The 24,465-nt window shown below is 40.5% G+C and overlaps 1 protein-coding gene across 9 annotated transcripts in view; it reads left to right on the forward strand.

Annotated features, from left to right (window-relative positions):
• The window catches only part of REPS2 (RALBP1 associated Eps domain containing 2), a gene marked incomplete at its 5' end in the record, with an annotated part of 231,265 nt that overhangs the window by 166,507 nt on the left and 40,293 nt on the right, over positions 1 to 24,465 (forward strand). For all 9 annotated transcript variants that reach the window (XM_079727343.1, XM_079727345.1, XM_079727349.1 and 6 more), the window contains one exon: positions 1,094 to 1,155. In XM_079727343.1, coding sequence (XP_079583469.1) covers positions 1,094 to 1,155 — 62 coding nt within the window. The remainder of the gene's footprint in view (positions 1 to 1,093; positions 1,156 to 24,465) is intronic.

A 24,465-nucleotide genomic window follows, 5' to 3' on the forward strand; every position in this document is an offset into this window, starting at 1 on the left:
AGATTTGGAGATAAACTGCATATAGTTATATAGAGCACGGTGTGCTTTTCTAAGGAGTTTGTAAGGGATGTGGTGTAACTTGGCCAGTGTGTGATGATAAACTTATTTCTTGCGTGTGATCATGAGCCTTATTTATAATTCGATAGCAGATGTTTGTTTTCATTGTAAAATTACAACTCAGACATTCTTGGCTTAACTCCAGCTTTCTCTGTCTCTCACAAAAATTTTTTTAAAAGTTAGAATGAAACTTTCTTTCAGAAGATGCTTCAGATGGGACCAGATTATTTTAGAAACAGATTTAATTATCCCTGATAATAAGGATCAGAGGGCGAAAAGGAAATTGAGATCTTTGAAGAATCCCTAAATATCATTTTAGTCCATCATTTTCAGCCTCTCCTACTGCTATCAGACCCACTCACTTACAGGGCAGCAGTGCTGCCTTGTTGGGATTCTGGATTTCTGGCTCCCAACTCAAGCTAATGAGCAGTGTAATGGCTGAGAGCTTGGGAGAAATAGGAGAGGAGCCAAAGGGCCTAGAGTATTTGAAACTAAATAATTAACATCAGATTAATTGGGGATTGACTGTCCTTCCCGTGCTGGGTTCCAGTCTTTTGATCAAAGGGTGTCATTTCCGTACTGTTTTACACTGTCTTAATCACAACAGCCTATATAAATATTTGGATTTTGGATAGGAGGAAAATGAAGAAGGGATTGGAAATAGCCTGTACTCTTTTTTTTTATTTTTTGCGGTACGCGGGCCTCTCGCTGTTGTGGCCTCTCCCGTTGCAGAGCACAGGCTCCAGACGCGCAGGCTCAGCGGCCATGGCTCACGGGCCCAGCCGCTCCGTGGCATGTGGGATCTTCCCGGACCAGGACACGAACCCGTGTCCCCTGCATCAGCAGGCAGACTCTCAACCACTGTGCCACCAGGGAAGCCCCATGTACTCTTTTTTTTTTAAGAAAAAAAAAAAAACCTCAGATAGATTTAAAAAATTTAAACTTGTTAAATGCGATAGCTCTTTCCAGTTAACAAGCGGAAGAGTGCTGTGTGTTGTTTTCGGTGGTCCTTAACAGTGTGTATTTTTCTTTTCAGCTTCTAAGTCAGGATTGTTACCTCCACCGCCTGCGCTTCCTCCGAGACCTTGTCCATCGCAGGTAGGAGATGATGTTGATTTCTGAGAACTGTCAGTAGGCAGTTGTCCTCCCACTGTGGTTCCTTTGCGAGGGTTGATCGATCACCACAGAACTGGCTGGTCAGGTTCCCAAGATGATGTCTGGACTGGAGCGGGAGAGCAGAGTGGGGTTGAATTTCTTCCTATCCAGCCAGCCCCCAGCCTCATGTGGAAAAGGGACAGTTTCCTCAATAAGCAACCAAGCAAATGTGTGAAACAGTTCAGTCTTGGCTTTTGAGGGTTGCATGTGGTTTTCATTACAGAGAAAGGAGCAGAAGGGGTGCCTCTCCGATTGGTGCTGGGGAACATGGCTTTTCTGTGTAGTATGTGCAGTCTGAGTGCCTATATTTTCCTCAGTGTTTTAGGAGCTGTGTTAATTCTGCATAAACTAAAAATAAATGGTCCTCAGCATGGAGTTAGTGCACCCACAGTGCTTTTTTTTTTTTTTTTTTTTTTTTTTTTTTTTTTTTTTTTTTTTTTTTTTTTTTGTTGCTGTACGTGGGCCTCTCACTGTTGTGGCGTCTCCCGTTGCGGAGCACAGGCTCCGGACGCGCAGGCTCAGCGGCCATGGCTCACGGGCCCAGCCGCTCCGCGGCATGTGGGATCTTCCCAGACCGGGGCACGAACGCACGTCCCCTGCATCGGCAGGCGGACTCTCAACCACTGCGCCACCAGGGAAGCCCCACAGTGCTTTTTTTAGGATGGTATTTTCCTTTGGGATGAAAAGCTGAATCAGCAGCATTGGGAGACTGTATCACCCCAATCTGTTTCACCTGTGAATGAATTCTGCCTTATTGACATGTGCTACTATGGCCTTATACATGAACACTCTTTGTAGAGTTGAAAATGAGAAGCAAACAGCAAATCCGTGGAGTGTGGTAAAGAGTGCTACAGATCCTTCCTTTCATTAATTGCTGCTGAAGAAGCTATCTTTAAAGACCCTCTCTGACTTTGGGCAGGAAATGTTGAGAAATTTCTCTATAAACAGACCCAGTTTCTACCTCATTGCTCTGGGTAGTTCAGAGCATATGTTTCCATATGGTGCATCTCAGGACTCGCTGAGTCACTGAAACCACTTTAAACATTGGCTTGTCCTTCTTTTAGAGAATTAGATGGTCTTTAGTGTCCACTCAACCTCGAGATGCAAATACCATGAGACATGGGCTTCCTTCTTCAGTTTGAAGGGTAATTAAAAGCCCTCTTCCTCCTGACCCACATATAAATAAGTGAGAACCGTTTTTTCAGTATTTCAGCATTAGCTTTACGAGAGATTAATTAACCAGTCAACAAGTGTTTATTGAGTCCCTGCTATTTACTACTGCCAAGCTTTAGTTCTATCCTTGCCCTTCCTTGGCTGTGATTTCTACTCATGTAAATCATTAGCTGTGTTTATTGAGCATCTATAATAGAGCACACATTTGTGCTAAGTGCTTTCAGTGCATTATTTAATCTTCACAAAAACCCTATGAAGTAGGTATAAATATTAACCTTAAAAAAAAAAACAAAGAAAAACAGATGAGGAAGTTGAAGCATACAGGGGTTAAGCAAGTTACCCAAGGTGACATAGCTAGTAAACAGTAGAGCCAGGGTCCATCTCCTGAAGGTTCCTCCCCCTTCCCATTGTTTGAGTCAAAGTATCCGTGTGTACAGGAAGACAGGGCTCCATTGCGCTGGCAATTGAGGCATTCACCACGTCCCCCAGGAGGACCTAGATGAGCTGATGCTCCTGATTTACACCAACAGCAAGCCTGTCACAACAACATTAGTGGGCATTCCGGAGGTGCTTATCTACCAGCTGCTGGTTTCAGACCAGGACTTGGGAGCCACCTGGATGAATGCTTGGAACACTTGTCTGAAAGGGCTTTTGTGACCAACCTCCTTATGTTTCTCCTGCTGCACAAGTGACAGTAGTTAGTTCCTGGTTGTGAACCGTGCTGCCGCTATCAGCAGTCCTCATCTGAGCTGCTCTAGGTGGGCTTCCTGCCTGCTCTGGGGCTTGGTGACTGAGGAGCTGGTGGGGGCCTGGGAATTCTGAAGTCACTGTTAACGAAAGAGGCTGCTTGTTTGTCTATCAGATTTCCCATCACAGCGTAAACAGTGCGCCTAGCGCTCAGCCCAAGCTTCCAGCTCAGCTGCCTAACTATGGAGTTTTTAGACTATAGAAACAGGTGTGTACGAAAAGCAGGCAGAAGAGCCCTCCACCACTTCGCTCCCCTACACTCCCCCCCCGCCCACTGTACGTGGGACACACACGGTCAACAGAGGAAGTCCTGGCTGATCCACACATGGTGGCGTTTAGTCTTTGTGCCATGTCAAATCCCTACTGTTGGCCCCAGGAGAAAGTCACCTAACCATCTGTATGGGGCACCTATATGTTTCAGTCTTTCCCAAACTACTTTGATGAAGCATTCTCCTGGGAGATATTAATAGGGCTGTGTGGTAAGACAGATTTGCTGCCTCTGTACCTGCTCTGGGAGATTTGCAGTGCTCGCCAGCTCATTAAGGGCTTTGAAGTCCTACAGTAAAGCAACCTGGTCAATTTTTTTTTTTTTTTTTTTGCGGTACGCAGGCCTCTCACTGCTGTGGCCTCTCCCGCTGCGGAGCACAGGCTCCGGACGTGCAGGCTCAGCGGCCATGGCTCACGGGCCCAGCTGCTCCGCGGCATGTGGGATCTTCCCAGACCGGGGCACGAACCCGTGTCCCCTGCATCGGCAGGCAGACTCTCAACCACTGCGCCCCCAGGGAAGCCCCAACCTGGTCAATTTTGTTAAAGCTGGCAGCTTTCTAGCTTGTGACCATTCATCCCTTTATTTATAAAATACTGTTAATTTCCTGAGGGCGTAGCAGTTAGGACACATGATTATACACCAGCCTTAAGGTATTGGTAAGAACATTTCCAAACACCTTTAATCTGTCACCTCATCTGTATATTATGTGATTAAAGTTAAATTTTTATATCTTATGCCAATAGGTTTCCCTGGAAGAGATGAAAATGAAAAAGAAAGTTTACCACACAGTAGCTTGGGATTTCAAATTGTTGTGTTTTCGGTTTGTTGTGTTTTCTTCGTTGCTTCCTCATGAGAGAGGAAGAAGGCACAGAAAAGTAACAAATTTTATTATAGAGAACTTAAATACTCTGAGTTATTCTTTTGCTATGTTAAAATTTTTTGACTGTTTCTTGGTATATATGGACAATCAAGGTGACTTTGGAAAAAAATATATATATACTTAACTACAGAGACTTCTTTTGTAGGGCTTAAACTGTAGTACTTAGGGGAGAAACCAGGAAGCCTGGTATAATTAAAATCATTGTATTTATTAGTAGCTTTGAGAAGAGATTAAGATAAAAAGTTTTTGGATTTAACATTTTCATATTATATAACTTGATAAACGGGCAAGACTAGATTATATTAAAGCAAACATTTTATTCCCCCAAGAGGAACACTATTTAAAAAACTATGTGGCCAATCAGTAATGCACCATCAGTTTTTAAGTATGTAAGAGAGTTTGTACATTTGCAGATACGTGCACAAAGATATATATATATATACAGATAGATAGATAGATACATACATACATACACCAAAAGTCTGTCTCTACTTTTATCAAGTGAGAGGTGAGATTTAGGTTTTCAGCATAAAATGCAGCCTCACTGGCCCTTACTTAGACCAGGCACCACCATGATATGAACATCTGGATTAAGTTATACAAATGGGGCCCTGGAGTTAGGAAAAGGAATAAATTCAAAGAAACTGATCTTATTTTTCAGGCTATATAGGTAAGATCAAGAAGGACCAAGTGAGTATATAAAGAATCAAATGTTTTGGTCCCACGTTTTCCTGTGGACAGGCCAGAGAGCAGGGTGTAGTATTTTGGCTCAGGCTAGAGGCCAGAGGTGACACTTTTTTTTTTTTAAAGACTGATTCATAGTGTAAATGATTAAAAAGCAATTAGAGGTAACTGTTTCATATGGAGCAGTGTTAAAAGGAGAGTTAGTTAAACTTATTAGCTCATTGTTTGTGTGCATATGAACTGAGTAAAATGCCACTCACAGGGTTGGTGCTTGTCCTGTAGGTCTGTTTTCTGCTCGGGGCCTGTGTGGTACTTCAATAGCCAAATCCCTTTAATAGTGTTGATCTCGGGCCAGATTTCTTATAGCAGTTGTGATAGAGCCACAGCTTCAGTGTAATTATCTTTAATAAAGAGAAGATTTTTTTTTGGTCCAAAGGATAATCTTTTCAGTTTTGTATTAGCACCACATGTGATGAATTGCAGCTCCCTGTAGACTCATGTGCTCCAAATTTTCCTACTTACACCCCTGATTTCTCACTTTATAATGGCAAGTCCTCTTCGCGAGCAATGCAGTGAGCACTACAATAGCACTGTGGGATGAAAGTGCTATGGAGGAAGCATTTTAGCAATACTTCTAAGCTCAGAGAGACCAAGAGGGCTTCATGCAAGGGCCAAGGTTACCAGTGAAATGAGTTTTACAGAAACAAAAGAACTTTTCTTTTTAATGGCTGAGGGGTTCAGAACATTACTCCAGAGAAAAAGCAAATGCAAAGAAACAGGTGTACAAGAGATCCCTGTGTGTTGGAGGAGCTGCCCGCCATTTGGAAAGCTAGGAGATTTTAGAGGAGAGATTTCATGTTTGGAGGTGGCAGTGAAGAGCAGCCAGACTGCTCACTTGAGTCCCGGTGGTGCCAGAGCTGTGGGAGAGGAAAGGCCCCCTGATGAGAGAGTTCTGTCTGGGAAGCAGCTGCTGAGGGGACAGCACAGGGTGTCACTCAGCCCAGCAGCGCTCACCCTTGCGGACACCAGCATCGTTTGGGGGAGCTTGCAACCTACTGAGGCCTGGGCGCTGGGAGTTTTTAGAAGCTCCCCAGGTGATTCTGAAGTGCAGTCAGGATTGAGAAGCACTGGATTAAGGTGAGAGGAAGGAATGTTCAAAGAAGAAGTTGAGAATATAGGGGATCTGTTGATGCTCCACCCCGAGTTCTTAAAGGGCACGGTGGGAGGCTTTCTCAAGCTGGGGAGGGTGGGAGACGCGAAGTCTGATTAGAGGATATATCCAGACCCTGTGGGGACAGGGACCCCGATCACAATGAATGGCCTGGGGGTCCCGGGCTTCTGGTGATAACTGATTTCAGCAGGGTCAGGGGGCATGATGGGAAGGTCTTGCTGGAATGACTAGTCACTGTGTGCCTCCGGTCCTGTGTGTACTGTTGTGAAGGACTAGCCATGAACACAGATGGCCTTGAAAGGAATCCATAGTCCATTCAGCTAATGTGTCATCTGACTTTGCCATCTGGCTAGGATCAGGTCTCTAAGGCAATACTGAATCCAGTAGGAATATGCTGGGCATGCTGCTTTACTTCAAAGCCAGACTTCTTAGATACAACTTGATATAAAATACTCTCTTCATTTAATTTGCAAGGGAAGACTGAGGCTCACTTAAACTCAAATGGCAGCTTGTAGGCCCTGAAGTTCTGAAGTATTTGATACTCCATGCTTTTTTTAAAAAAAAGAATACATTGTCCTTGTAAATGAGTATCTTTTCATTTCAAGACTGTTTTCCTTAAGTTAATATAGTTGATGATACAAAATAGTAAATTCTCCTGGGAGAAATTAAAGAGTTTTAGAGCTCTCTCTCTTTTTTGGCATTACTAGTGATTATGTAAGTCTCTTACAGGGTTATGTAATATGTTTTTAAAATGTAAATTTGATTAAAGTATAACATGCATACTGAATCCATTTTAAATGCATACTAAATCCATTTTTAGAAGAGTAAAATGAAGTATTATCTCACTGGCAATTTTCAAATATCTATAAGAAAACAGCAAGAAACATTCTTGAAATGTAAACAATATAGAAATGTTACTGCTTCTAAAACTTTGTGACTTTTTTCTTTATCAAATTAAAACCCAGTGGGCATATATCACATATCATGAGTTCTTTTGCTATAATGTATTCAGATGATCTCATGTAATGTACATTAGTTACTAAATCACCTTAATATATTGGTTATGTAGATGAAGCATATTTGTAAGCTTTCCAAGGTATATACGGCATCCTGATTTTCACTCATCAAAATATAAATTTAGTATATATCAAGAGGTAGTCTTCTATGTATTTATGTATTAGAAACTCAGTAATTATTTTGAAGAGAATTTACAAACATATATCACCTAAGATGCCATCTTCATTTTCTTCCAAAGTGTTACTCTCTTCTGTCCTACAGTGCATGCTGAAGATTAGCTGAAAATCACAGTATGTTAGTGAGTGTTTCAGTGATTAAGGAAAGAAGATCTAGGTCCAGGATTTATCTTCATCTGCGACGATGAAAGAATGTAATGAAAGCTGTACAGCATTATAGAAATGTGTCTGTCTGTGGTCTTATTCTTAGCCTTACTATAATGAAGCTCTATGGCTTTATGGGAAGTAAGCAAATTCATCTGACGGACCTACTATCTCTTCTAGAAAATGAGAAGATTAGACTAGATAGATCGTTTTAGTGCTTAAAGTTTCTGATTATGTGTTGTATTCCTCTTTCCAAGAAAAATTTTGTTGCAAGTATAGATGAAACATCACAAAACACAATTGAGGACAAGATGGCTTAGACTAATTTCTCCCTGCTCTCCCACTGCTAAGTACAATTAAAAACCCTAGGCATAATATGGCAGAAAGAGGATTTCAAAAGATGTAAAGAGGAAAGCAGGCTGACTAGGGCCTCAGGACCTGAGGAATAGCATAGTAGTGAGTCCCCTGAGTTTTAACAAATCTTTCATATATCCTGGACTGGACACTGGAGGATCCTGCAACCCAGAACCACTGACAGATGCAAACAAAAAAATATACTCCCCAGCCAAAGCACTGGGAAGGCGGTAGCTAAGCTGGATATAAACCTTTTTAACAATACTTGCTGTACCCCAGCTAAACACCATGGATGCTCCCCCCTCTGATGTCAGCAGAGACCTACTGGAGAGGCTGGTATTTTGCTCCTCATGTGGTAGCAGTAGACAGCCCAGAGTGGTGCTTTCCTAGTCAGCAAACATGGCTTCAGCAGAGACCAAAGGGGGAATCTGGTCTCTCAAGTGTGACTGATGGCAGCAGATGGCCTGGGGAGGCACTTTACACCCCCACAGACAGTGTCACTGGAGACTGAAAGATTCCCAGATAAGCAAAACCTGAAGGAATTTGTCATTAGTAGACTTGCCCTATAAGAAACGCTAAAGGATGTCCTCCAGGCTGAAATGAAAGGATATTAGACAGTGCCTTGAGGCTCTAAAAAGAAATGAAGAAAGGTAAAGGTAGCTACATATATAAGTATAAAAGCCAGTAGTGTTGCATTGTTAATTTGTAACTCCTTTGTTTTTCTATATGATTTAAAAGGGAAAGGCTTAAAACAATAATTTAAAGTCTGTGTTAATGGGCACACATGCATAGAGATGTAATTTGTCACAATAGTAATATAAGGAGGCAGCAGGGCTATGTAGGAGCAGAGGTTTGTATACTATTGATATGAAGTTGGTATTAATTCAAACTTGTTATAAAGTTAAGATATTAACTAATTCCTAGGGTAACTACTAAGGAAAAAACAAAAAAAAATATGGAAAAAATGAGAAGGTAATAAAAATGTTACACTAAAAAAAAATCAGTTAATCACAAAAGAAGATAGTGATGGAGGAATTGAGAAGAAAACAGGTATAAGACCTGGAAAACAAACAGCAAATGGCAAAAGTAAATCTTTCCTTATTAGTAATTACTTTAAATTATATGGATTAAAATATCCAATTAAAAGGCAGAGACAGGACTTCCCTGGTGGTCCAGTGGTTAAGACTTCACCTTCCACTGCAGGGGGTGTGGGTTTGATCCCTGATCAGGGAGCTAAGATCCCACATGCCTCATGGCCCAAAACCAAAACATAAAAAACAGAAGCAGTATTGTAACAAATTTAATAAAAATACATTAAAAGAAAATATATATATTAAAAAAAGGCAGGGACAGACAGAATGCATTAAAAACTATCCAAATATGTGCTGTCTACAATAGACTTCACTTTAGATCCAGTGATACAAATAGATTGAAAGTGGAAGGATGGAAAAAGATACTACATGCAAATAGGAACCAAAAGAGAGCTGGGGTGGCTATACTAATATCAGACCAAAATAAACTTAAAGACAAAAATTGTTACAGGAGACTTAGAGTGACATTATGTGTTGATAAATGGGTCAATCCATTAATGTGATAAAAAATTATAAACATATACTCACGTAACAACAGAGCCCCAAAATATATGAAGCAAAACCAGCAGAACTGAAGGGAATAATAGCCAGTTCTACAGTAATAGAGACTTTAATATATCACTTTCGTTAATGGATTGACAACTAGACAGAAGACCAATAAGGAAATAGATACCTAATAGACATCTATAGAACACTCTACTCAACAACAGCAGCCTACACATTTTGTCTCAAGTGCACATGGAACATTCTCCAGGATAGAAAATATGTTAGGCTACAAAACAAAACTCAGTACATTTAAAAAGACTGAAATCATACAAAGTATCTTCTCTGACCACAGTGGAATGAAACTAGAAATCAGTAACAGAAGTAAAACTGGAAGATTCAGTAATATGTGGAAATTAGATGACATACTCTTAAAAAACCAAGTGGCCTTAAGGGATACACAAAACAACTAGATGTACAAATGCAGAGTTGTTAAAATGCATTTGAAATTAAGAGATGGGCAACTTAAAACAATCATATATATTATATGATATTTATAGCATATTTTATATATTGCTATATAAAAACTTCATGGTAACCACAAACCAAAAATCTATAATAGATGTACACACATAAAATAAAAAGGAATCCAAATATAACACTAAATATAGTCATCAAATCACAAGAGAACAAAAGAAGAAAGGAACAAAAAAGACCTAAAAGAACACCAAACAACTAACAAAATAACAATAAGAATATACATATGAATAATTACCTTAAACGTGAATGAACTAAATGCTCCAATCAAAAGACATAGTGTACCTGATTGGATATAGAAACAAGACCCACGTACATGCTGTCTACAAGATACGCACTGTAGAGCTAAGGACACACACAGACTGAAAATGAGGGGATGGAAAAAGATATTTCATGCAAATGAAAATGACAAGAAAGCAGGGGTAGCAACACTCATATCAGCCAAAATAGACTTTAAAACAAAGGCTATAAAAAAAGACAAAGAAGGGCATTTTATATGACAAAGGGATCAATACAAGAGGAGGATATTATACTTGTTAATATATATGTACCCAATACAGGAGCACCTAACTATATAAAGGAAATATTAACAGACATAAAAAGAGAAACTGACAATAATACAATAATAGTATGAGACCTTAACACCCCACGTATATCAATGGACAGATCAGATGGAAAATCATTAAGGCAACAGTGGTCTTAAATGACTTAATAGACCAGTTGGACTTAATAGTAAGGACATTGCATCGGAAAAGAGCAGAATACACATTCTTTTCAAGTGCACATGGAATGTTCTCCAGGATAGATCACAAGCTAGGGCACAAAGGAAGTTTCAACAAATTTAAGAGGATAGAAATTATATCAAGCATTTTTTCCAACCACAGTGGTATGAAACTAGAAATCAATTACAGGAAAAAACCAGGAAAAGCACAAACACATGGAGAGTAAACAACACACTCCTAAAAAACCAATGGGACAATGAGGAAATCAAAGAGGAAATGAGAAAATACCATGAGACAAATGAAAATAGAAACACAGCTTTCTACAATCTGTGGGATGCAGCAAAAGTAGTTCTAGAAGGGACGTTATAGGGATACATGCCTTCCTCAAGAAACAAGAAAAATCTCAAACAACTTAACTTAAGCGTTCTAAAGGAATTAGAAAGAAAAGAACAAACAAAGCCCAAAATGAGCAGAAGGAAGGAAATAATAAGGATCAGAGAGGAAATAAATAGACCAAAAAAAAAAGAAAATAGAAAAGATGAAACCAAGACCTGTTTTTTGAAATGATAAACAAAATTGATAAGCCTTTAGCCAGGCTCATCAAGAAGGAAAGAGAGGGCTTCCCCGGTGGCGCAGTGGTTGAGAGTCCGCCTGCCGATGCAGGGGACGCGGATTTGTGCCCCGGTCCGGGAGGATCCCACATGCCGTGGAGCAGCTGGGCCCATGGGCCATGGCCGCTGAGCCTGTGCGTCCGGAGCCTGTGCTCCGCAATGGGAGAGGCCACAACAGTGAGAGGCCTGCGTACTGCCAAAAAAAAAGAAAAAGAAAAAAAAAGAAGGAAAGAGAGAGGACCCAAATGAACAACATAAGAGATGAAAGAGGAGAAATAACAACCAATACTACAGAAATACAAAAAATCATAAGAGAATACTATAGACAGTTATATGCCAACAAATTGGACAACCTAGAAGAAATGAACAAATTTCTAGAAACATAAAACTTGCCAAAAATAAATCAAGAAGAGACAGACAATTTGAACAGGCCTATTGCTAGTAGTGAAATTGAATTTGTAATAAAAAAAGCTCCCAGCAAACAAAAGCCCAGGACCAGATGGCTTCAAAGGAGAATTCTCCCAAACATAAGAAGAGCTACTGCCTATCCTCAAACTATTCCAAAAAATTTAAGAGGACATAACAACACTCCCAAACTCATTCTATGAGGCCACCATTACCCTGATACCAAAACCAGACAAAGACACTACAAAAAAAGAAAATTACTGACCAACATCTTTGATAAATATAGATGCAAAAATTCTCAACAAAATATTAGCAAACTCAATCCAACAATACATAAAAAGGATCATACACCATGATCAACTGGTATTTATTCCAGGGATGCAAGGATGGTTCAGTATTCACAAATCAATGTAATATACACCATCTTAACAAAAGGAAGGATCACTATCATGTAATCATCTCGATAGATGCATAAAAAACCTTTGACAGAATTCAATATCCATTCATGATAAAAAAAACTGTCATCATAGTTGGTATAGAGGGAACATATCTCAGCATAATAAAGGCTCTTTATGACAAACCCACAGCTAATAACATCATACTCAGTGGTGAAAAGCTGAAAGCATTTCCTCTAAGATAAGGAACAAGACAAGGATGCCCACTCTCCACCACTTCTATTTAACAATGTATTGGAAGTTCTGACAGCAACAATCAGAGAAGAAAAAGAAATATCAATAAAAATCATCCAAATTAGAAGGGAAGAAGTAAAACTCACTATTTGAAGATGACATGATACTATACATAGAAAACCCTAAAGTCTCCACCTCAAAACTATTAGAACTAATTAATGAATTCAGTAAAGTTGCAGGATACAAGATTAATATATAGAAATCTGTTAATTTTCTATACACTAATAATGAACTATCGGAAAGCGAGAGCAAAGAAAAAAAAACACCAAAAAACAAAACCAAAAAGCAGTTGCCCCAAAAAGAACAAAATACCTAGGAATCAATTTAACCTAGAAAGTGAAAGACCTATACTCTGAAAACTATAAAACATTGATGAAAGAAATTGAAGATGATACAAAGAAATGGAAAGATATCCTATATTCTTGTATTGTTAGAATTAATATTGTTAAAATGTCTATACTACCCAAAGCAATCTACAGATTTTTAAAAATTATTTTATTTTATTTATTTATTTTTGGCTGCATTGGGTCTTCGTTGCTGTGCGCGGGCTTTCTCTAGTTGGGGCAAGTGGGGGCTACTCTTCGTTGCGGTGCCTGGGCTTCTCATTATAGTGGCTTCTCTTGTTGCAGAGTACAGGCTCTAGGCACACGGGCTTCAATAGTTGTGGCACGTGGGCTCAGTAGTTGTGGCTCGCGGGCTCTAGAGCACAGGCTCAGTAGTTGTGGCACACGGGCTTAGTTGCTCTGCAGCATGTGGGATCTTCCTGGACCAGGGCTTGAACCCGTGTCCCCTGAATTGGCAGGAGGATTCTTATCCACTGCGCCACCAGGGAAGCCCCAATCTACAGATTTAATGCAATTCCTATTAAAATACCCATGACATTTTCCACAGTAGAACAAAGAACCCTAAAATTCATATGGAACCACAAAAGACCTCAAATTGCTAAAGCAATTTTGAGAAAAAGAGAATGAAGCTGGAGGTATCACTCTCCCTAACTTTAGACTATACTGCAAAGCTGCAGTAAGCAGAACAGCATGGTATTGGCACACAAACAGACACATAGATCAGTGGAACAGAACAGAGAACCCAGAAATAAACCCATGCACTTATGGCCAATTAATTTACATCAAAGGAGGCAAGAATATACAATGGAGAAAAGACAGTCTCTTCAATAAGTGGTGTTGGGAGAACTGGACAGTTACATGTAAAAGAATGAAATTAGAACATTTTCTCACACTATGTCCAAAAATAATCTTAAAATGGATTAAAGACCTAACTGCAAGACCTGAAAGCGTAAAACTAGAACACTTTGACAAAAGTGGAAGCAATACATTTTTGGATCTGTCTACTAAGACAAAAGAAATAAAAGCAAAAATAAACAAATGGGATCTAATTAAAGTTAAAAGCTCTTGCACAGCAAAGGAAATCATCTGCAAAACAAAAAGACAACCTAATGAATGGGAGAAAATACTTTACAAATGATATGACCAACAAGGGACTAATATCCAAGATAAATAGCTCATACAACTCAATATTTTTAAAAAAGCAACCTGGCTAAAAAAATGGATAGAAGACTTGAATAGATGTTTTTCCAAAGAAGACCTGCAGATGGCCAACAGGCACATGAAGAGATGGTCAGTGTTGCTAATTATTAGAGAAATGCAAATCAAAACCATGATGAGACATCACTTCACACCTGTCAGAATGGCTGTCATCAAAATGACCACAAATAACAAATGTTGGCTAGGATGTGGCGAAAAGGGGACTCTTGTACATTGTCAGTGGGCATGTAAATTGGTGCAGGTACTGTGAAAAACAGTATGGAGGTTCCTTAAGAAACTAAAAATAGAACTACCTTATGATCCAGCAATTCCACTCCTGGGTGTACATCCAAAAAAAAATGAGAACAGTGATTTGGAAAGATACATGCACCCAATGTTCATAGCAGCATTATTTATAATTTCCAAGGTGTGAAAGCAACCTAAGTATCTGTCAACAATGAATGGATAAAGAAGTGGTGTGTATATATAAAATGGAATATTACTCATCCATAAAAAGGAATGAAATTCTGCCATTTATAGCAATATGGATGGACTTAGAGAATATTGTGCTTAGTGAAATAAGTCAGGCAGGCAAAGACAAATACTGAGTGTTACCACTTACGTGTCGAATCTGAAAGGTAAACAAATGTATATAGTAAAATAGAAATAGACTCACAGATAAAGAAAACAAACTAGTGGATACCAGTGGGGAGGGGCAAGATAGGCATATGAGATTAATAGGTACAAACTACTATGTATAAAATAGGCTAACAACAAGGGTTAGGGTTAGGGTACAGCACAGGGAATTATAGCCATTATTTTATAATAACTTTAAATGGAGTATAGTCTGTAAAAATGCTGAATCACTGTGCTGTACACCTTAAACTAATATAATATTGTATATCAACTATACTTCAATTAAAAAAAATAGAGGAGGGCTTCCCTGGTGGCACAGTGGTTGAGAGTCTGCCTGCCAATGCAGGGGACATGGGTTCGAGCCCCGGTCCGGGAGGATCCCGCATGCCGCGGAGCAGCTGTGCCCGTGAGCCACAATTACTGAGCCTGCGCATCTGGAGCCTGTGCTCCACAACAAGAGAGGCCACGATAGTGAGAGCTCCGTGCACAGCGATGAAGAGTGGCCCTCGCTTGCCACAACTGGGGAAGGCCCTCGTGCAGAAACAGAGACCCAACACAGCCAAAAATAAATAAATAAATATTTTAAAAAAGAGGAGGAGCTAGCTAAACCCAAAGCTAGCAGAAGGAAAGAAATAATAAAGAATAGAGTGGAGATAAATAGAGAATCGGAAAACAAGAGGGAAATCATTGAAACCCAAAGTTGGGTTTCTTAGATGATCAACAAAATTGACAAACCTGTAGCTTGACTGACACAACTCCTCTTGTGTTGTCCTCTAGTTAAAATAAAAGGCTGTATTTTAAATTAAAATTAGGTTCTGATAAATTTCTCTCTCACTGTAGATAACATTGTTTTGAATTTATCAAGGCTGAAGATTCAAGTAGATTATTCTGCTTTGTGTAAGACCTTTTTTCATATATTGATTTTGGCAGTACATTTTACTCTATGGTACCTAGTTGTAGAATTGTTTCATAGTTTACTCAAAAAGCTAATCATATTTCCAGGTTGGTGTAGCATGAAGAAACAGTTGTGGTTTAGACCAATCTTTGTTGATAGAATTTTGAGAGCTCTCCAAGTCCTCTTATAAGGATTTATTAAAGGAATTTGAAAAGTACTATTTTCATACAGCTGGCACTGAATGAGAAATTCAAAAGGCAAAGGAAATGGCCGTGGTGAGAAGTTCAAGGAGAAGAGAGAGTGATGAAATACTGGCATTGGAATAGAGGAGGAAAGATTAAGTATAAATCCCCTCCTTTTAAAAGGAGCACTCAAAGTTTGCCAGCTATCAACAAATGCCATTAGAATTTTCCCCAAGAGCTTGTTCAAAAGAAAGGAAAAGTTCTATGATGACCCTTATTTTAGTATTATTGATAAAAATTAAAACAATACAGACAACACAAATGTCCAAGAAGAAGGCTCTGGTTAAGAGTATTGTATGTGTATCCACCCAATAGAGTATTAGACATCCCATTAGAATGTTTACAGGGAAAATAGTAGAAAAGATCCAAATACAGAAATGTTTACTGATTGTACCACATAAAAGTATTCAGTAGACCTTTGATAGTAAGATATTCTACTCTCTGAGAGTGATCTTGAAGGTCCATAGAATACACTGATTGGCCCCTTTGCTGTGGTCAGAGTTTAAATTCCTTTTCCTTTGTTGCTGGCCAGTGTTCGCTCCTCATTGGGCCTTTGAACTTTGAAGTTAACTCCTCAGTGAATTTCCACTAACTCTTTTTAGGGGTCTAAAGGGGTCACTTAAGTAATTCATCTATAACTTAGCTATCTCATCTTATGATAAGTTGTTTATATAAGTATATTCTCTATTTTGGGGAGACTCTTTGTGAGAGGTAGGTTTGTGAATTTGGGTATCCTTCAAGGTCTCTATACATTTTAATCATAAATGTCACATATCTACTGTTGAGCATTTGGAAGTGGACTGCAGTAACTGGTAGCAGTTTAAATAGCTGTTTTGGTGGGGAAATTAGGCAGTTTTTCTTTTAAAGATTTCCTCTTTCAATTAAAGATTGGGAGAAAGGGAAAAATGCTCTCTGTTATGACAACTAGAATAAAAAAAAGTCAAAGCTCTATCAGAATAAAATGGCCTTTGGAAGCTACTTTTAAGAGACCATGCTCTCAGAACTTGTGATGAGGCGTATAATATTGCATAATCGTATAGTTAGGATAACTCCAGCAATTGTGAGGTTCACATAAACCTTTTACTGAAATACATAACCTAGTAGTTTTTTTTCATCCATGTTCTCTGGATGGTAAACTTATTGCCCTTTCTCTTAAGTGGTAATTTTGCTGCATGTATGAATAGAATTCTAGGTTGAAGATTATTTTCCCTCAGCATTTTGAATGTATTACATCCTTCTCTTCTGGCATTTATTTTTGTTGCTGCTGAGTATTCTGTGAATCTATTTCGGGTTCCTTGGAGTGACTGTCTTTTCTCTGTGGTGGCTTTTAAAACTTCATTTTCGATGTTCTGTTGCAATTTCACTGTGATGTGCCTAGGCATAGATTTAAATTTATTCTAGATGATGATTGGTATGCACTTTCCATCTGGGAAATCATGTCTTTAATTTTAGAACACTCTTAGTCATATCTCTGCAGGTTTTGATTCTCTACTTATTTCTTCTGTTTTCTTCTCAAACTCATTAGCTATGCTTCTATGTCTGTCAACACATCTTTTATTTCTAGTAATGGCACTTTCATCTTTTTATGTCATGATCTCTCTGGGTTGGCTGTGGATGAAATCTTTGACTTCCAAATTTATAACTGTTTATGATTCCAGGTTTTATAGTCCATTCTTTTTTATGTCAGCCTGTTCTTGTTTCACTTTTCCCAATTTCTGTTTCATAGTTCTCTGTTCTTTTTCAGGATGCATTCCCTACTTTTAACTTGGTGGGTTCTAAACAAAATTATTTTAAAGTTATTTTCAACTTGTTCTGTCTTCATTTTTGTCAGGAGTAAATTCATCTTATTTTGGGGAGGCTGTTCTTATTGCTGGCTTTTTTCCTTCCATGCTTTTTGGAAATTTGCTTAGCAGTCTTATTTGGCATCGGAGTTTCAATTTCATTCTCAGTTCTCCGAGCTCCTCTCTTCCTAGCAGTTCAGTGGTGTCCCTGCCAACCATACCCCACCGCCCTGCGCCCATGGGCCTCTAGTCTGGGGCCAGTTCTTCTCCTTGAGGTTCAGCACTTCCGTCTGGTACAGATGTAAGTGATCATGCAGATGTCACCAGATGGTGGCTGAGCCCAAGACCGGCTAAAGTGCTGTATCTGTTTCTGCTTCCTTTACTTAGGAGGCAGCCCCGAGCACCTTCACAGGCTTCTTCGTGGCTTTGCAGGTTTATAGGTAGTGAAGTGTCACCTTAGCCTCTGGCTTTAGGGAATGAGCTTGATGTGGGACCCCTGCCTCATGTGGGGCATTTAAATCCCTGTTATTCTGCTGGGTATGAGCTCTCAGCTGCCTCCACCTACTGCTGAACCCTCAGCCTGGTCTACCACTTGGTGTTTTTTTCGCTGTTTTGGATTTTATTGTTTTTATACAGCAGGTGCTTATTTGTTATCTATTTTATGCATATGCCTGCCACTTTGTGATTTGGCCCCACGGGGATCTTTGTCTTGCTGCTGAGTGTGTCTCAGTCTTTCGAATTTTAACACTTCTGTGCTCATGCTCTCCTTTGTCATTGCATAGCATTTTACAGAACAGGAAGTTGAAGTTCAGAAAGCGGAAGTGAACTACTTGGGACCTCTTCGGTAGTAAGTGACAGAACCAACTTTTGTAGAACAGGAGAGCTGGGAAAGGTTTCTGGGCTGGTGCTAGAAATTTAATGATAAACCTTGAGAGGGAGAGAGAGAGAAATCATTCATCGCACATCATAAAAATTAACTATAGATCTGCTAAGCACAAGTTAATAAGGATTTTCCGTCTCTGTGCCCATTTTCTAAATATGAAGTATCGATATTTCCTAACATTAAGCTAAAACGTTTATTTTTTAAAGTGCCTTCCCCAGTGCAGACTTAACGTTCAGCTTTGCCAAAATAGGTTGCACAGTTTGGTCACTGGGCCATATTTGGTGTAGCAGAAGGCCAAGTGTAATCCATATCCTGCTTTCAAACAGGGAAAAAAAGGCAGAAGTTTAACATCATAAATAATTATTATTTATGAATTTCAAAATTGATTTTAAAAGTATACAAACCGTTGAGGCTTTGTGATTATTTATTTTATAAATTTATCATGTACTTAAGCATAGTGGTTTATGTGCCAGATGCTCTTCTAAGTCCTTTATAAATATTAACTTATTTAATCCTAGCAACCATGTGGAGTAGGTTCTGTTGTTATCCTCACTTTGCAGGTAAGCAGACTGAGGCACAGAGAACTAGAAATTTGGCCAAAGTCACCCACAGCAAGTTAAAGCTGTGATTCTGACCCTGACTATCTAGGCTCAGAGTGCCGGCTCCACCTACCATGCTCTGCTCTGCTATGCAACCACGTCCCACAGTTATTTTCTTAACCTCTCTCTTCATTCATTCATTCATTTATTTATGCGCGCACGCGTGGGCTTCAGTAGTTGTGGCACGCGGGCTCAGTAGTTGTGGCTCGCAGGCTCTAGAGCGCAGGCTCAGTAGTTGTGGCGCACGGGCTTAGTTGCTCCACGGCATGTGGGATCTTCCTGGACCAGGGCACGAACCCTTGTCCCTTGCGTTGGCAGGCGGATTCTTAACCACTGTGCCACCAGGGAAGCCCACCTCTTCTTTCTTAACAACGGAGTTGACACATTATCACCAATACATTTTATGTTCTGAAACCTCTTAATAAATTAGCTTTATCCTACCACTGGTAACTTGTTTTCTTTCCTAGGTTTCCCCTTCCTTATTACATTTCGCTTGTAATGTTATTGTGTAAAGCTTACTGTGCTAGCATCACTCCTCTGGAAGATGCCTTAAGTTCATCTAATGAATTCATCAGGTGTTAATGAAATCTGCTTATGAGAGGCCCACACTTTGCTCACAGCTGTGGGAGCACAAAGGTTGTGATGTGCTCCTTCTCCTCCAGCTCCTTTCCCCTTCCCCACCCTCAGAAAGCGGCCACACCTAACACCTTCCATCCTGTAGTCTCTCATGGTGTATGTATGTAACTGTGTCACTTTCCGTGTGTCTCATCTAAACCCATTTTCTCATGCTCCCTGCTCAAGGATTGTAGGCAATAGCTGGACACCATATTTCCTATAACTAACAAGATAGCCCGGTGTTTCCCCTGGGAGTCAGCTACGGCTGGTTTCTAGATTCCTGAACAAAGGAATCCTTATTTCTCTTCTCTGACACCCCCACACAGTGACAAAAAGCAGGAAGCGCCCCTAAGTGTCAGGGGAGAAGCAGGATGGGATGGGAGGGTGCCCCCCTGTGCCGTGGTGTCACTAGGAGAGGATGGTGGAGGATGCCCAGAGGGTGAGCCCAGGGAGGCAGCCCGACAGAGTAGTTAAGAACATGGGCTTGGGGTACACATCCTCTCTCTGCCTCTTACTGGCTGTGTGTCTTTGGACACATTTACTTAGCCTCTCCGTGTCTCAATTTCATCATCTGTGAATAAGGATAGTTGTAGTGTCTACTCTCATAGGGTTGTGATAATTAAGCAAGTTAATATCTGTAAAGCACTTAGGATGGTGCCTGGCATATGGTCAGCTCTCACCAACAATGAGCTATTATAATTATCAGTACAGGCCCAGCGAACCAGAGGTGGAGTCTAGTTGGCAAACAGAAGAACAGACTCGGGACAGTCAGAACTTCATGGTCACGAGCCCAGAATGAGTGCCGGACTGGCTTACTAAACTCCTTGTGTTTGAACCACCTTCTTTCCCTTCTGTGACCTTTCACGGCTGGCCTTCTGCCTACATCAGGGGTCAAAAAACTACAGTCTATAGGCCAGATCCACATGTCACCTGTTTCTGTAAATAGTGGAAATGAAAAGGAAAAGAATCAACAGAAAGACAGTCCCCCCATCAGCCTTTTAACCCACCATCTCCTAACACAAGGATCGCAATGCCTGTGTCTATAGTTTGCGGCTTTGCCTTGAGGACCTTTTTCTGATCAAGATGCTCTGTCTTTCCGACTTTACTAGTAAAACCTCGAGCAAATATCATTTATTCACCTGGCAGCTTCCAAGGCTTGCTGTGGGTGGTCCTTCTCAACTCTGTGTTTCTCAAGCATAATTAGAAGAAACCAACTAAGGCCTTGCCTTTAAGGTGAGGAAGAGGGAAAGAAGCCTGTCCTGGGAAAACAGGATAAAGGAGTTGTTTCTTCCCGTCTCCCTCCGGAATACCCCGCTCTGCTCAGCAAGTTCTGTAGGTATCCCTTACTTGTGTGCTGGTAAATCTTCTCTCTGAAAAAAAGAAAAAGTCCCTATTTGTAGCTGTTGCCAACCTCTGGTTGTAAATATTCCCACCATGGTTGATCGCAGGTGCAGTTGGGAAGGGATGTGCATCATCATTGGCTCATTGGTACCAGCGTGCCCTGTGGTAGACAGCTTTATTTTGTCACTGAATCTTTGTGTCAGTATTCTCTGTGCCAGGGGAAAGGTTTTTTGTTGTTTTGTGGGGGTTTTTTTTCATTTGTTTTTAAATCTAGGGCACTGTTCCAGCCCAGTCCCAAACTGTGCTGATAGAAATGGGGCCATGTTTTTCAAGTCAACTTGAAATGAATCTTCCTTCTTGTTTACATTTAACTTGTGCCACTAGGTGGCACTTTAAGGACATTACAGGAAATTGGCTTTACTAGGTTTATTTTTTGACTTTTTATTCAAGTATAATATGCGTATTGAAGAGTACACATTGAGTGTTCAACTCAGTGAATTATCACAAGCTCAATACACGTATGTTATTGGCACTCAAATCAAGAAGCAGAATATTACTGGTGCCTAGAAAGCCCCTGTTATGCTATTTTTCAGTTCCTATCCCTTATTCTTAGGGTTCCCACTATTCTGACTCGCAGCAGCATAGGTGAGTTTTACTTGTTTCCTGCCTTACATTAAGTGGAACCATGTAGTATATACTCTTGTGTCTGGCCTCTTTTGCTTACATGCTGTTTGTGTGATCCATCCAGATGGTTGTATGCGGTTGTAGATCATTGCTGTATAGTATTCCATTGTGTATGCAAATATATCACTGTTTTCTTTCTTTCTTTTTTTTGTGGGGGGCTGTGTCGGGTCTTTGTTGCTGTGCCAGGCTTTCTCTAGTTGTGGCGAGCGGGGGCTTCTCTTCGTTGAGGTGCATGGGCTTCTCATTGTGGTGGCTTCTGTTGTTGTGGAGCCATGGGCTCAAGGCGTGTGGGCTTCAGTAGTTGTGGTGCGTGCAGGCTCAGTAGTTGTGGCGCACGGGCTTAGTTGCTCCAGTGCCTGTGGGATCTTCCCGGACCGGGGCTCGAACCTGTGTCCCCTGCATTGGCAGGTGGATTCTTAACCACTGAGCCACCAGGGAAGTTCTGTATCACTGTTTTCTACTGTTGATGGATATTTGGGTAGTTTTCAAATTTTGGCAGTTATAAATAATGCTGCTATGCATATTCATGTACGAGTTTCTGAGTGGATGTATGTTTTCATTTCTCTTGGGTCTACCCCTAGGAGTAGAATTTCTGGGTTATATGGTAAGCATATGTTCAGCTTTAGTGGATGCTGCCAAATGGTTTTATAAAGTGTACTGATTTATACTCCATCAACAGTGTTCTCATTTCACTTCCACATCCTTATCAATACTGAATTTATTTTATGGCTGGTTCCTAACTCTTACATAATTTTTACAGCTCCCTCTCTAGCCAGCTATGTCTAATTGAGTTTCTTCTAAAGCCACTTTTCTCTGATGGACCTTGCTCATGCAGGAAGGGCCGTGTCATCCCGAAAGGGGACATTTATCACAGTCTAAGTATGAGCTATCAGCAGTTAGAAGAAATGTTATTGAAACACTCCATCACTAATACAGAGCAATGGGAATGGGAAAGGAATTCAAAATTATAAGTGTGGTAAAACATCGAGTGAAGCTAGGACTTTGAGGCGCTTTGAAATTTTTATATTGTATTGTTGCCAGTCTGTGTATGTCAGGTGTGAGGGACCAGCAAAAGGTTTTTAAAGGCCTCGTAACCAGATGGCTTTGAATTTTGATGGTGGTGGGTACCTGTTTTAGTAAGAGTCTGTTTGGTGTGGCAAGGGGCGTTCATATAGCATCTTTCTTCAACCCTACAGTGGGGAAAATGGGTCTCAAGAGAATCTTGCCGTATATCACCTTATCTGTGAGGCCTGTGTTGTTGACTCTTTGGGCCGTGTTATAATATGGCTTTACATATGGGATGAATAGAGGGTGGGGCTCAGACTTGGTTCTATTACTAGAAAAGAACCAAAATCTAGTTATGGTCAAATACTTTTCTTTTAGACCAAACTGCAGTGCCCATAGTCCTCTAGTTGTAACAGCAAGTCTGTTTCATGGATGTTGTCCATAATCCAGTAGGTTCCAGGAATTCCTGAGTGATTATGCTTTGTGACTTGTGTATCCAGGGGCTAGTTGTCCATTATAGTTGCTGATTATCCACTTCCATTGAAATTGTCCTTGAGCTCCTCTGTCAGTGTTCCCCTGGGTGTCCCTGGTGTTGGACTGGCCTGCTGTAAGGGCCACCAGATATACTCAGTGCAAGCTGCCTGAGATGTTTGTACTGAGGCAGCCACGAAATCTGCTTTTATTTGTAAAAATGTCTTCCCTCCAGTATTGGTAGCAGTAATATCCAGTGGCACAAATTTGGATTGTGGACAGCCTGCTCTATGGGATCTGCTTATTATCTAAACTAGAGTCAGCACTCTCCCAGTCAAGGTTTTCGTCTTTTGGCAAGAGGGGAAAAGTCCCTCATGTTGAGTTAGCTTCTACTTGCAGAAATAGATCCTGTGTCTGGGAAACCGATTATGATAGTAGCTGCCATTAGTGAATAGCGACTGTGTTATTGTGCTTAGCACCCTAGACAGATGTTCCACTTAATCTTCACAATGCTAGGAGTTAGATGGATTATCCCCTTTTGCAGATGATGAAATTGTGGCTCAGAGAGGTTAAGCCCATGCCTAAGCAAGTGCCAAGCCTGGATTTGACTCCAAAGCCTGTGCCCTGTACCTGCTGTGCTCTGTGGCCCCAGTTGCCATGGGATGAAGTTTTTGACTTGTCCACTGGAATATGAAACAGTGTTGGATTCATTACTAGTTCATTGCATACATTGATCAGAGGACCTGCTGTTTGCTGGTCTTTAGCTTCGGCACTGGGAAAGCGAGAGTGAAACAAGACCCAGCTCCTGCCCTCCAGGTGCTTATACTTCAGCTCCATTTCTGTCTCTCATAAGTGACTTGGGTCATGGATTTTGGTAATTGTTCTTACAGAGAACTCAGTCCTCTGGGTTTTCTCTCTGAGACTGACTGTGGAATGATGGGGTTTGTTGTGGCCACTGTGCTGCTGGCTGTTGGTTCTGCATCTTCTATGCCTGGGTTTGACCACAGGGCTTTCTGGCGTGTCCTTAACCAGCAGAGATTGGGGTCAGGTTAAAGTCAAGCACCAAATGACACTGAGACTACCACTAAGATGCTGGAGATCCCCTAGATACAGTAGCAGGATTATCTGCTCATCTGCCTAGAAATTAGCCTTGACCTTTGTGATTCTGTCTTGGGATCTGCCTGGATTCTTAGGAGGTAAATGAAGCTTGAGTTTCTTTTTCTAACCTGTCAGTAGCATGAATATGTGATTCTTTGCTTGTTGCAAATTCGACTTTTATTTATTTTTTAAAAACACATTCATGTTTCTTTTTTTAAAGATTTTTTTTTTTGATGTTGACCATTTAAAAAAAATAAATTTATTTACTTTTGGCTGCATTGGGTCTTCGTTGCTGCACGCCGGCTTTCTC

The sequence above is a fragment of the Hyperoodon ampullatus genome (genome assembly GCF_949752795.1).
Source record: "Hyperoodon ampullatus genome assembly, chromosome: X".
In the NCBI taxonomy this organism is placed as follows: domain Eukaryota; kingdom Metazoa; phylum Chordata; class Mammalia; order Artiodactyla; family Ziphiidae; genus Hyperoodon; species Hyperoodon ampullatus.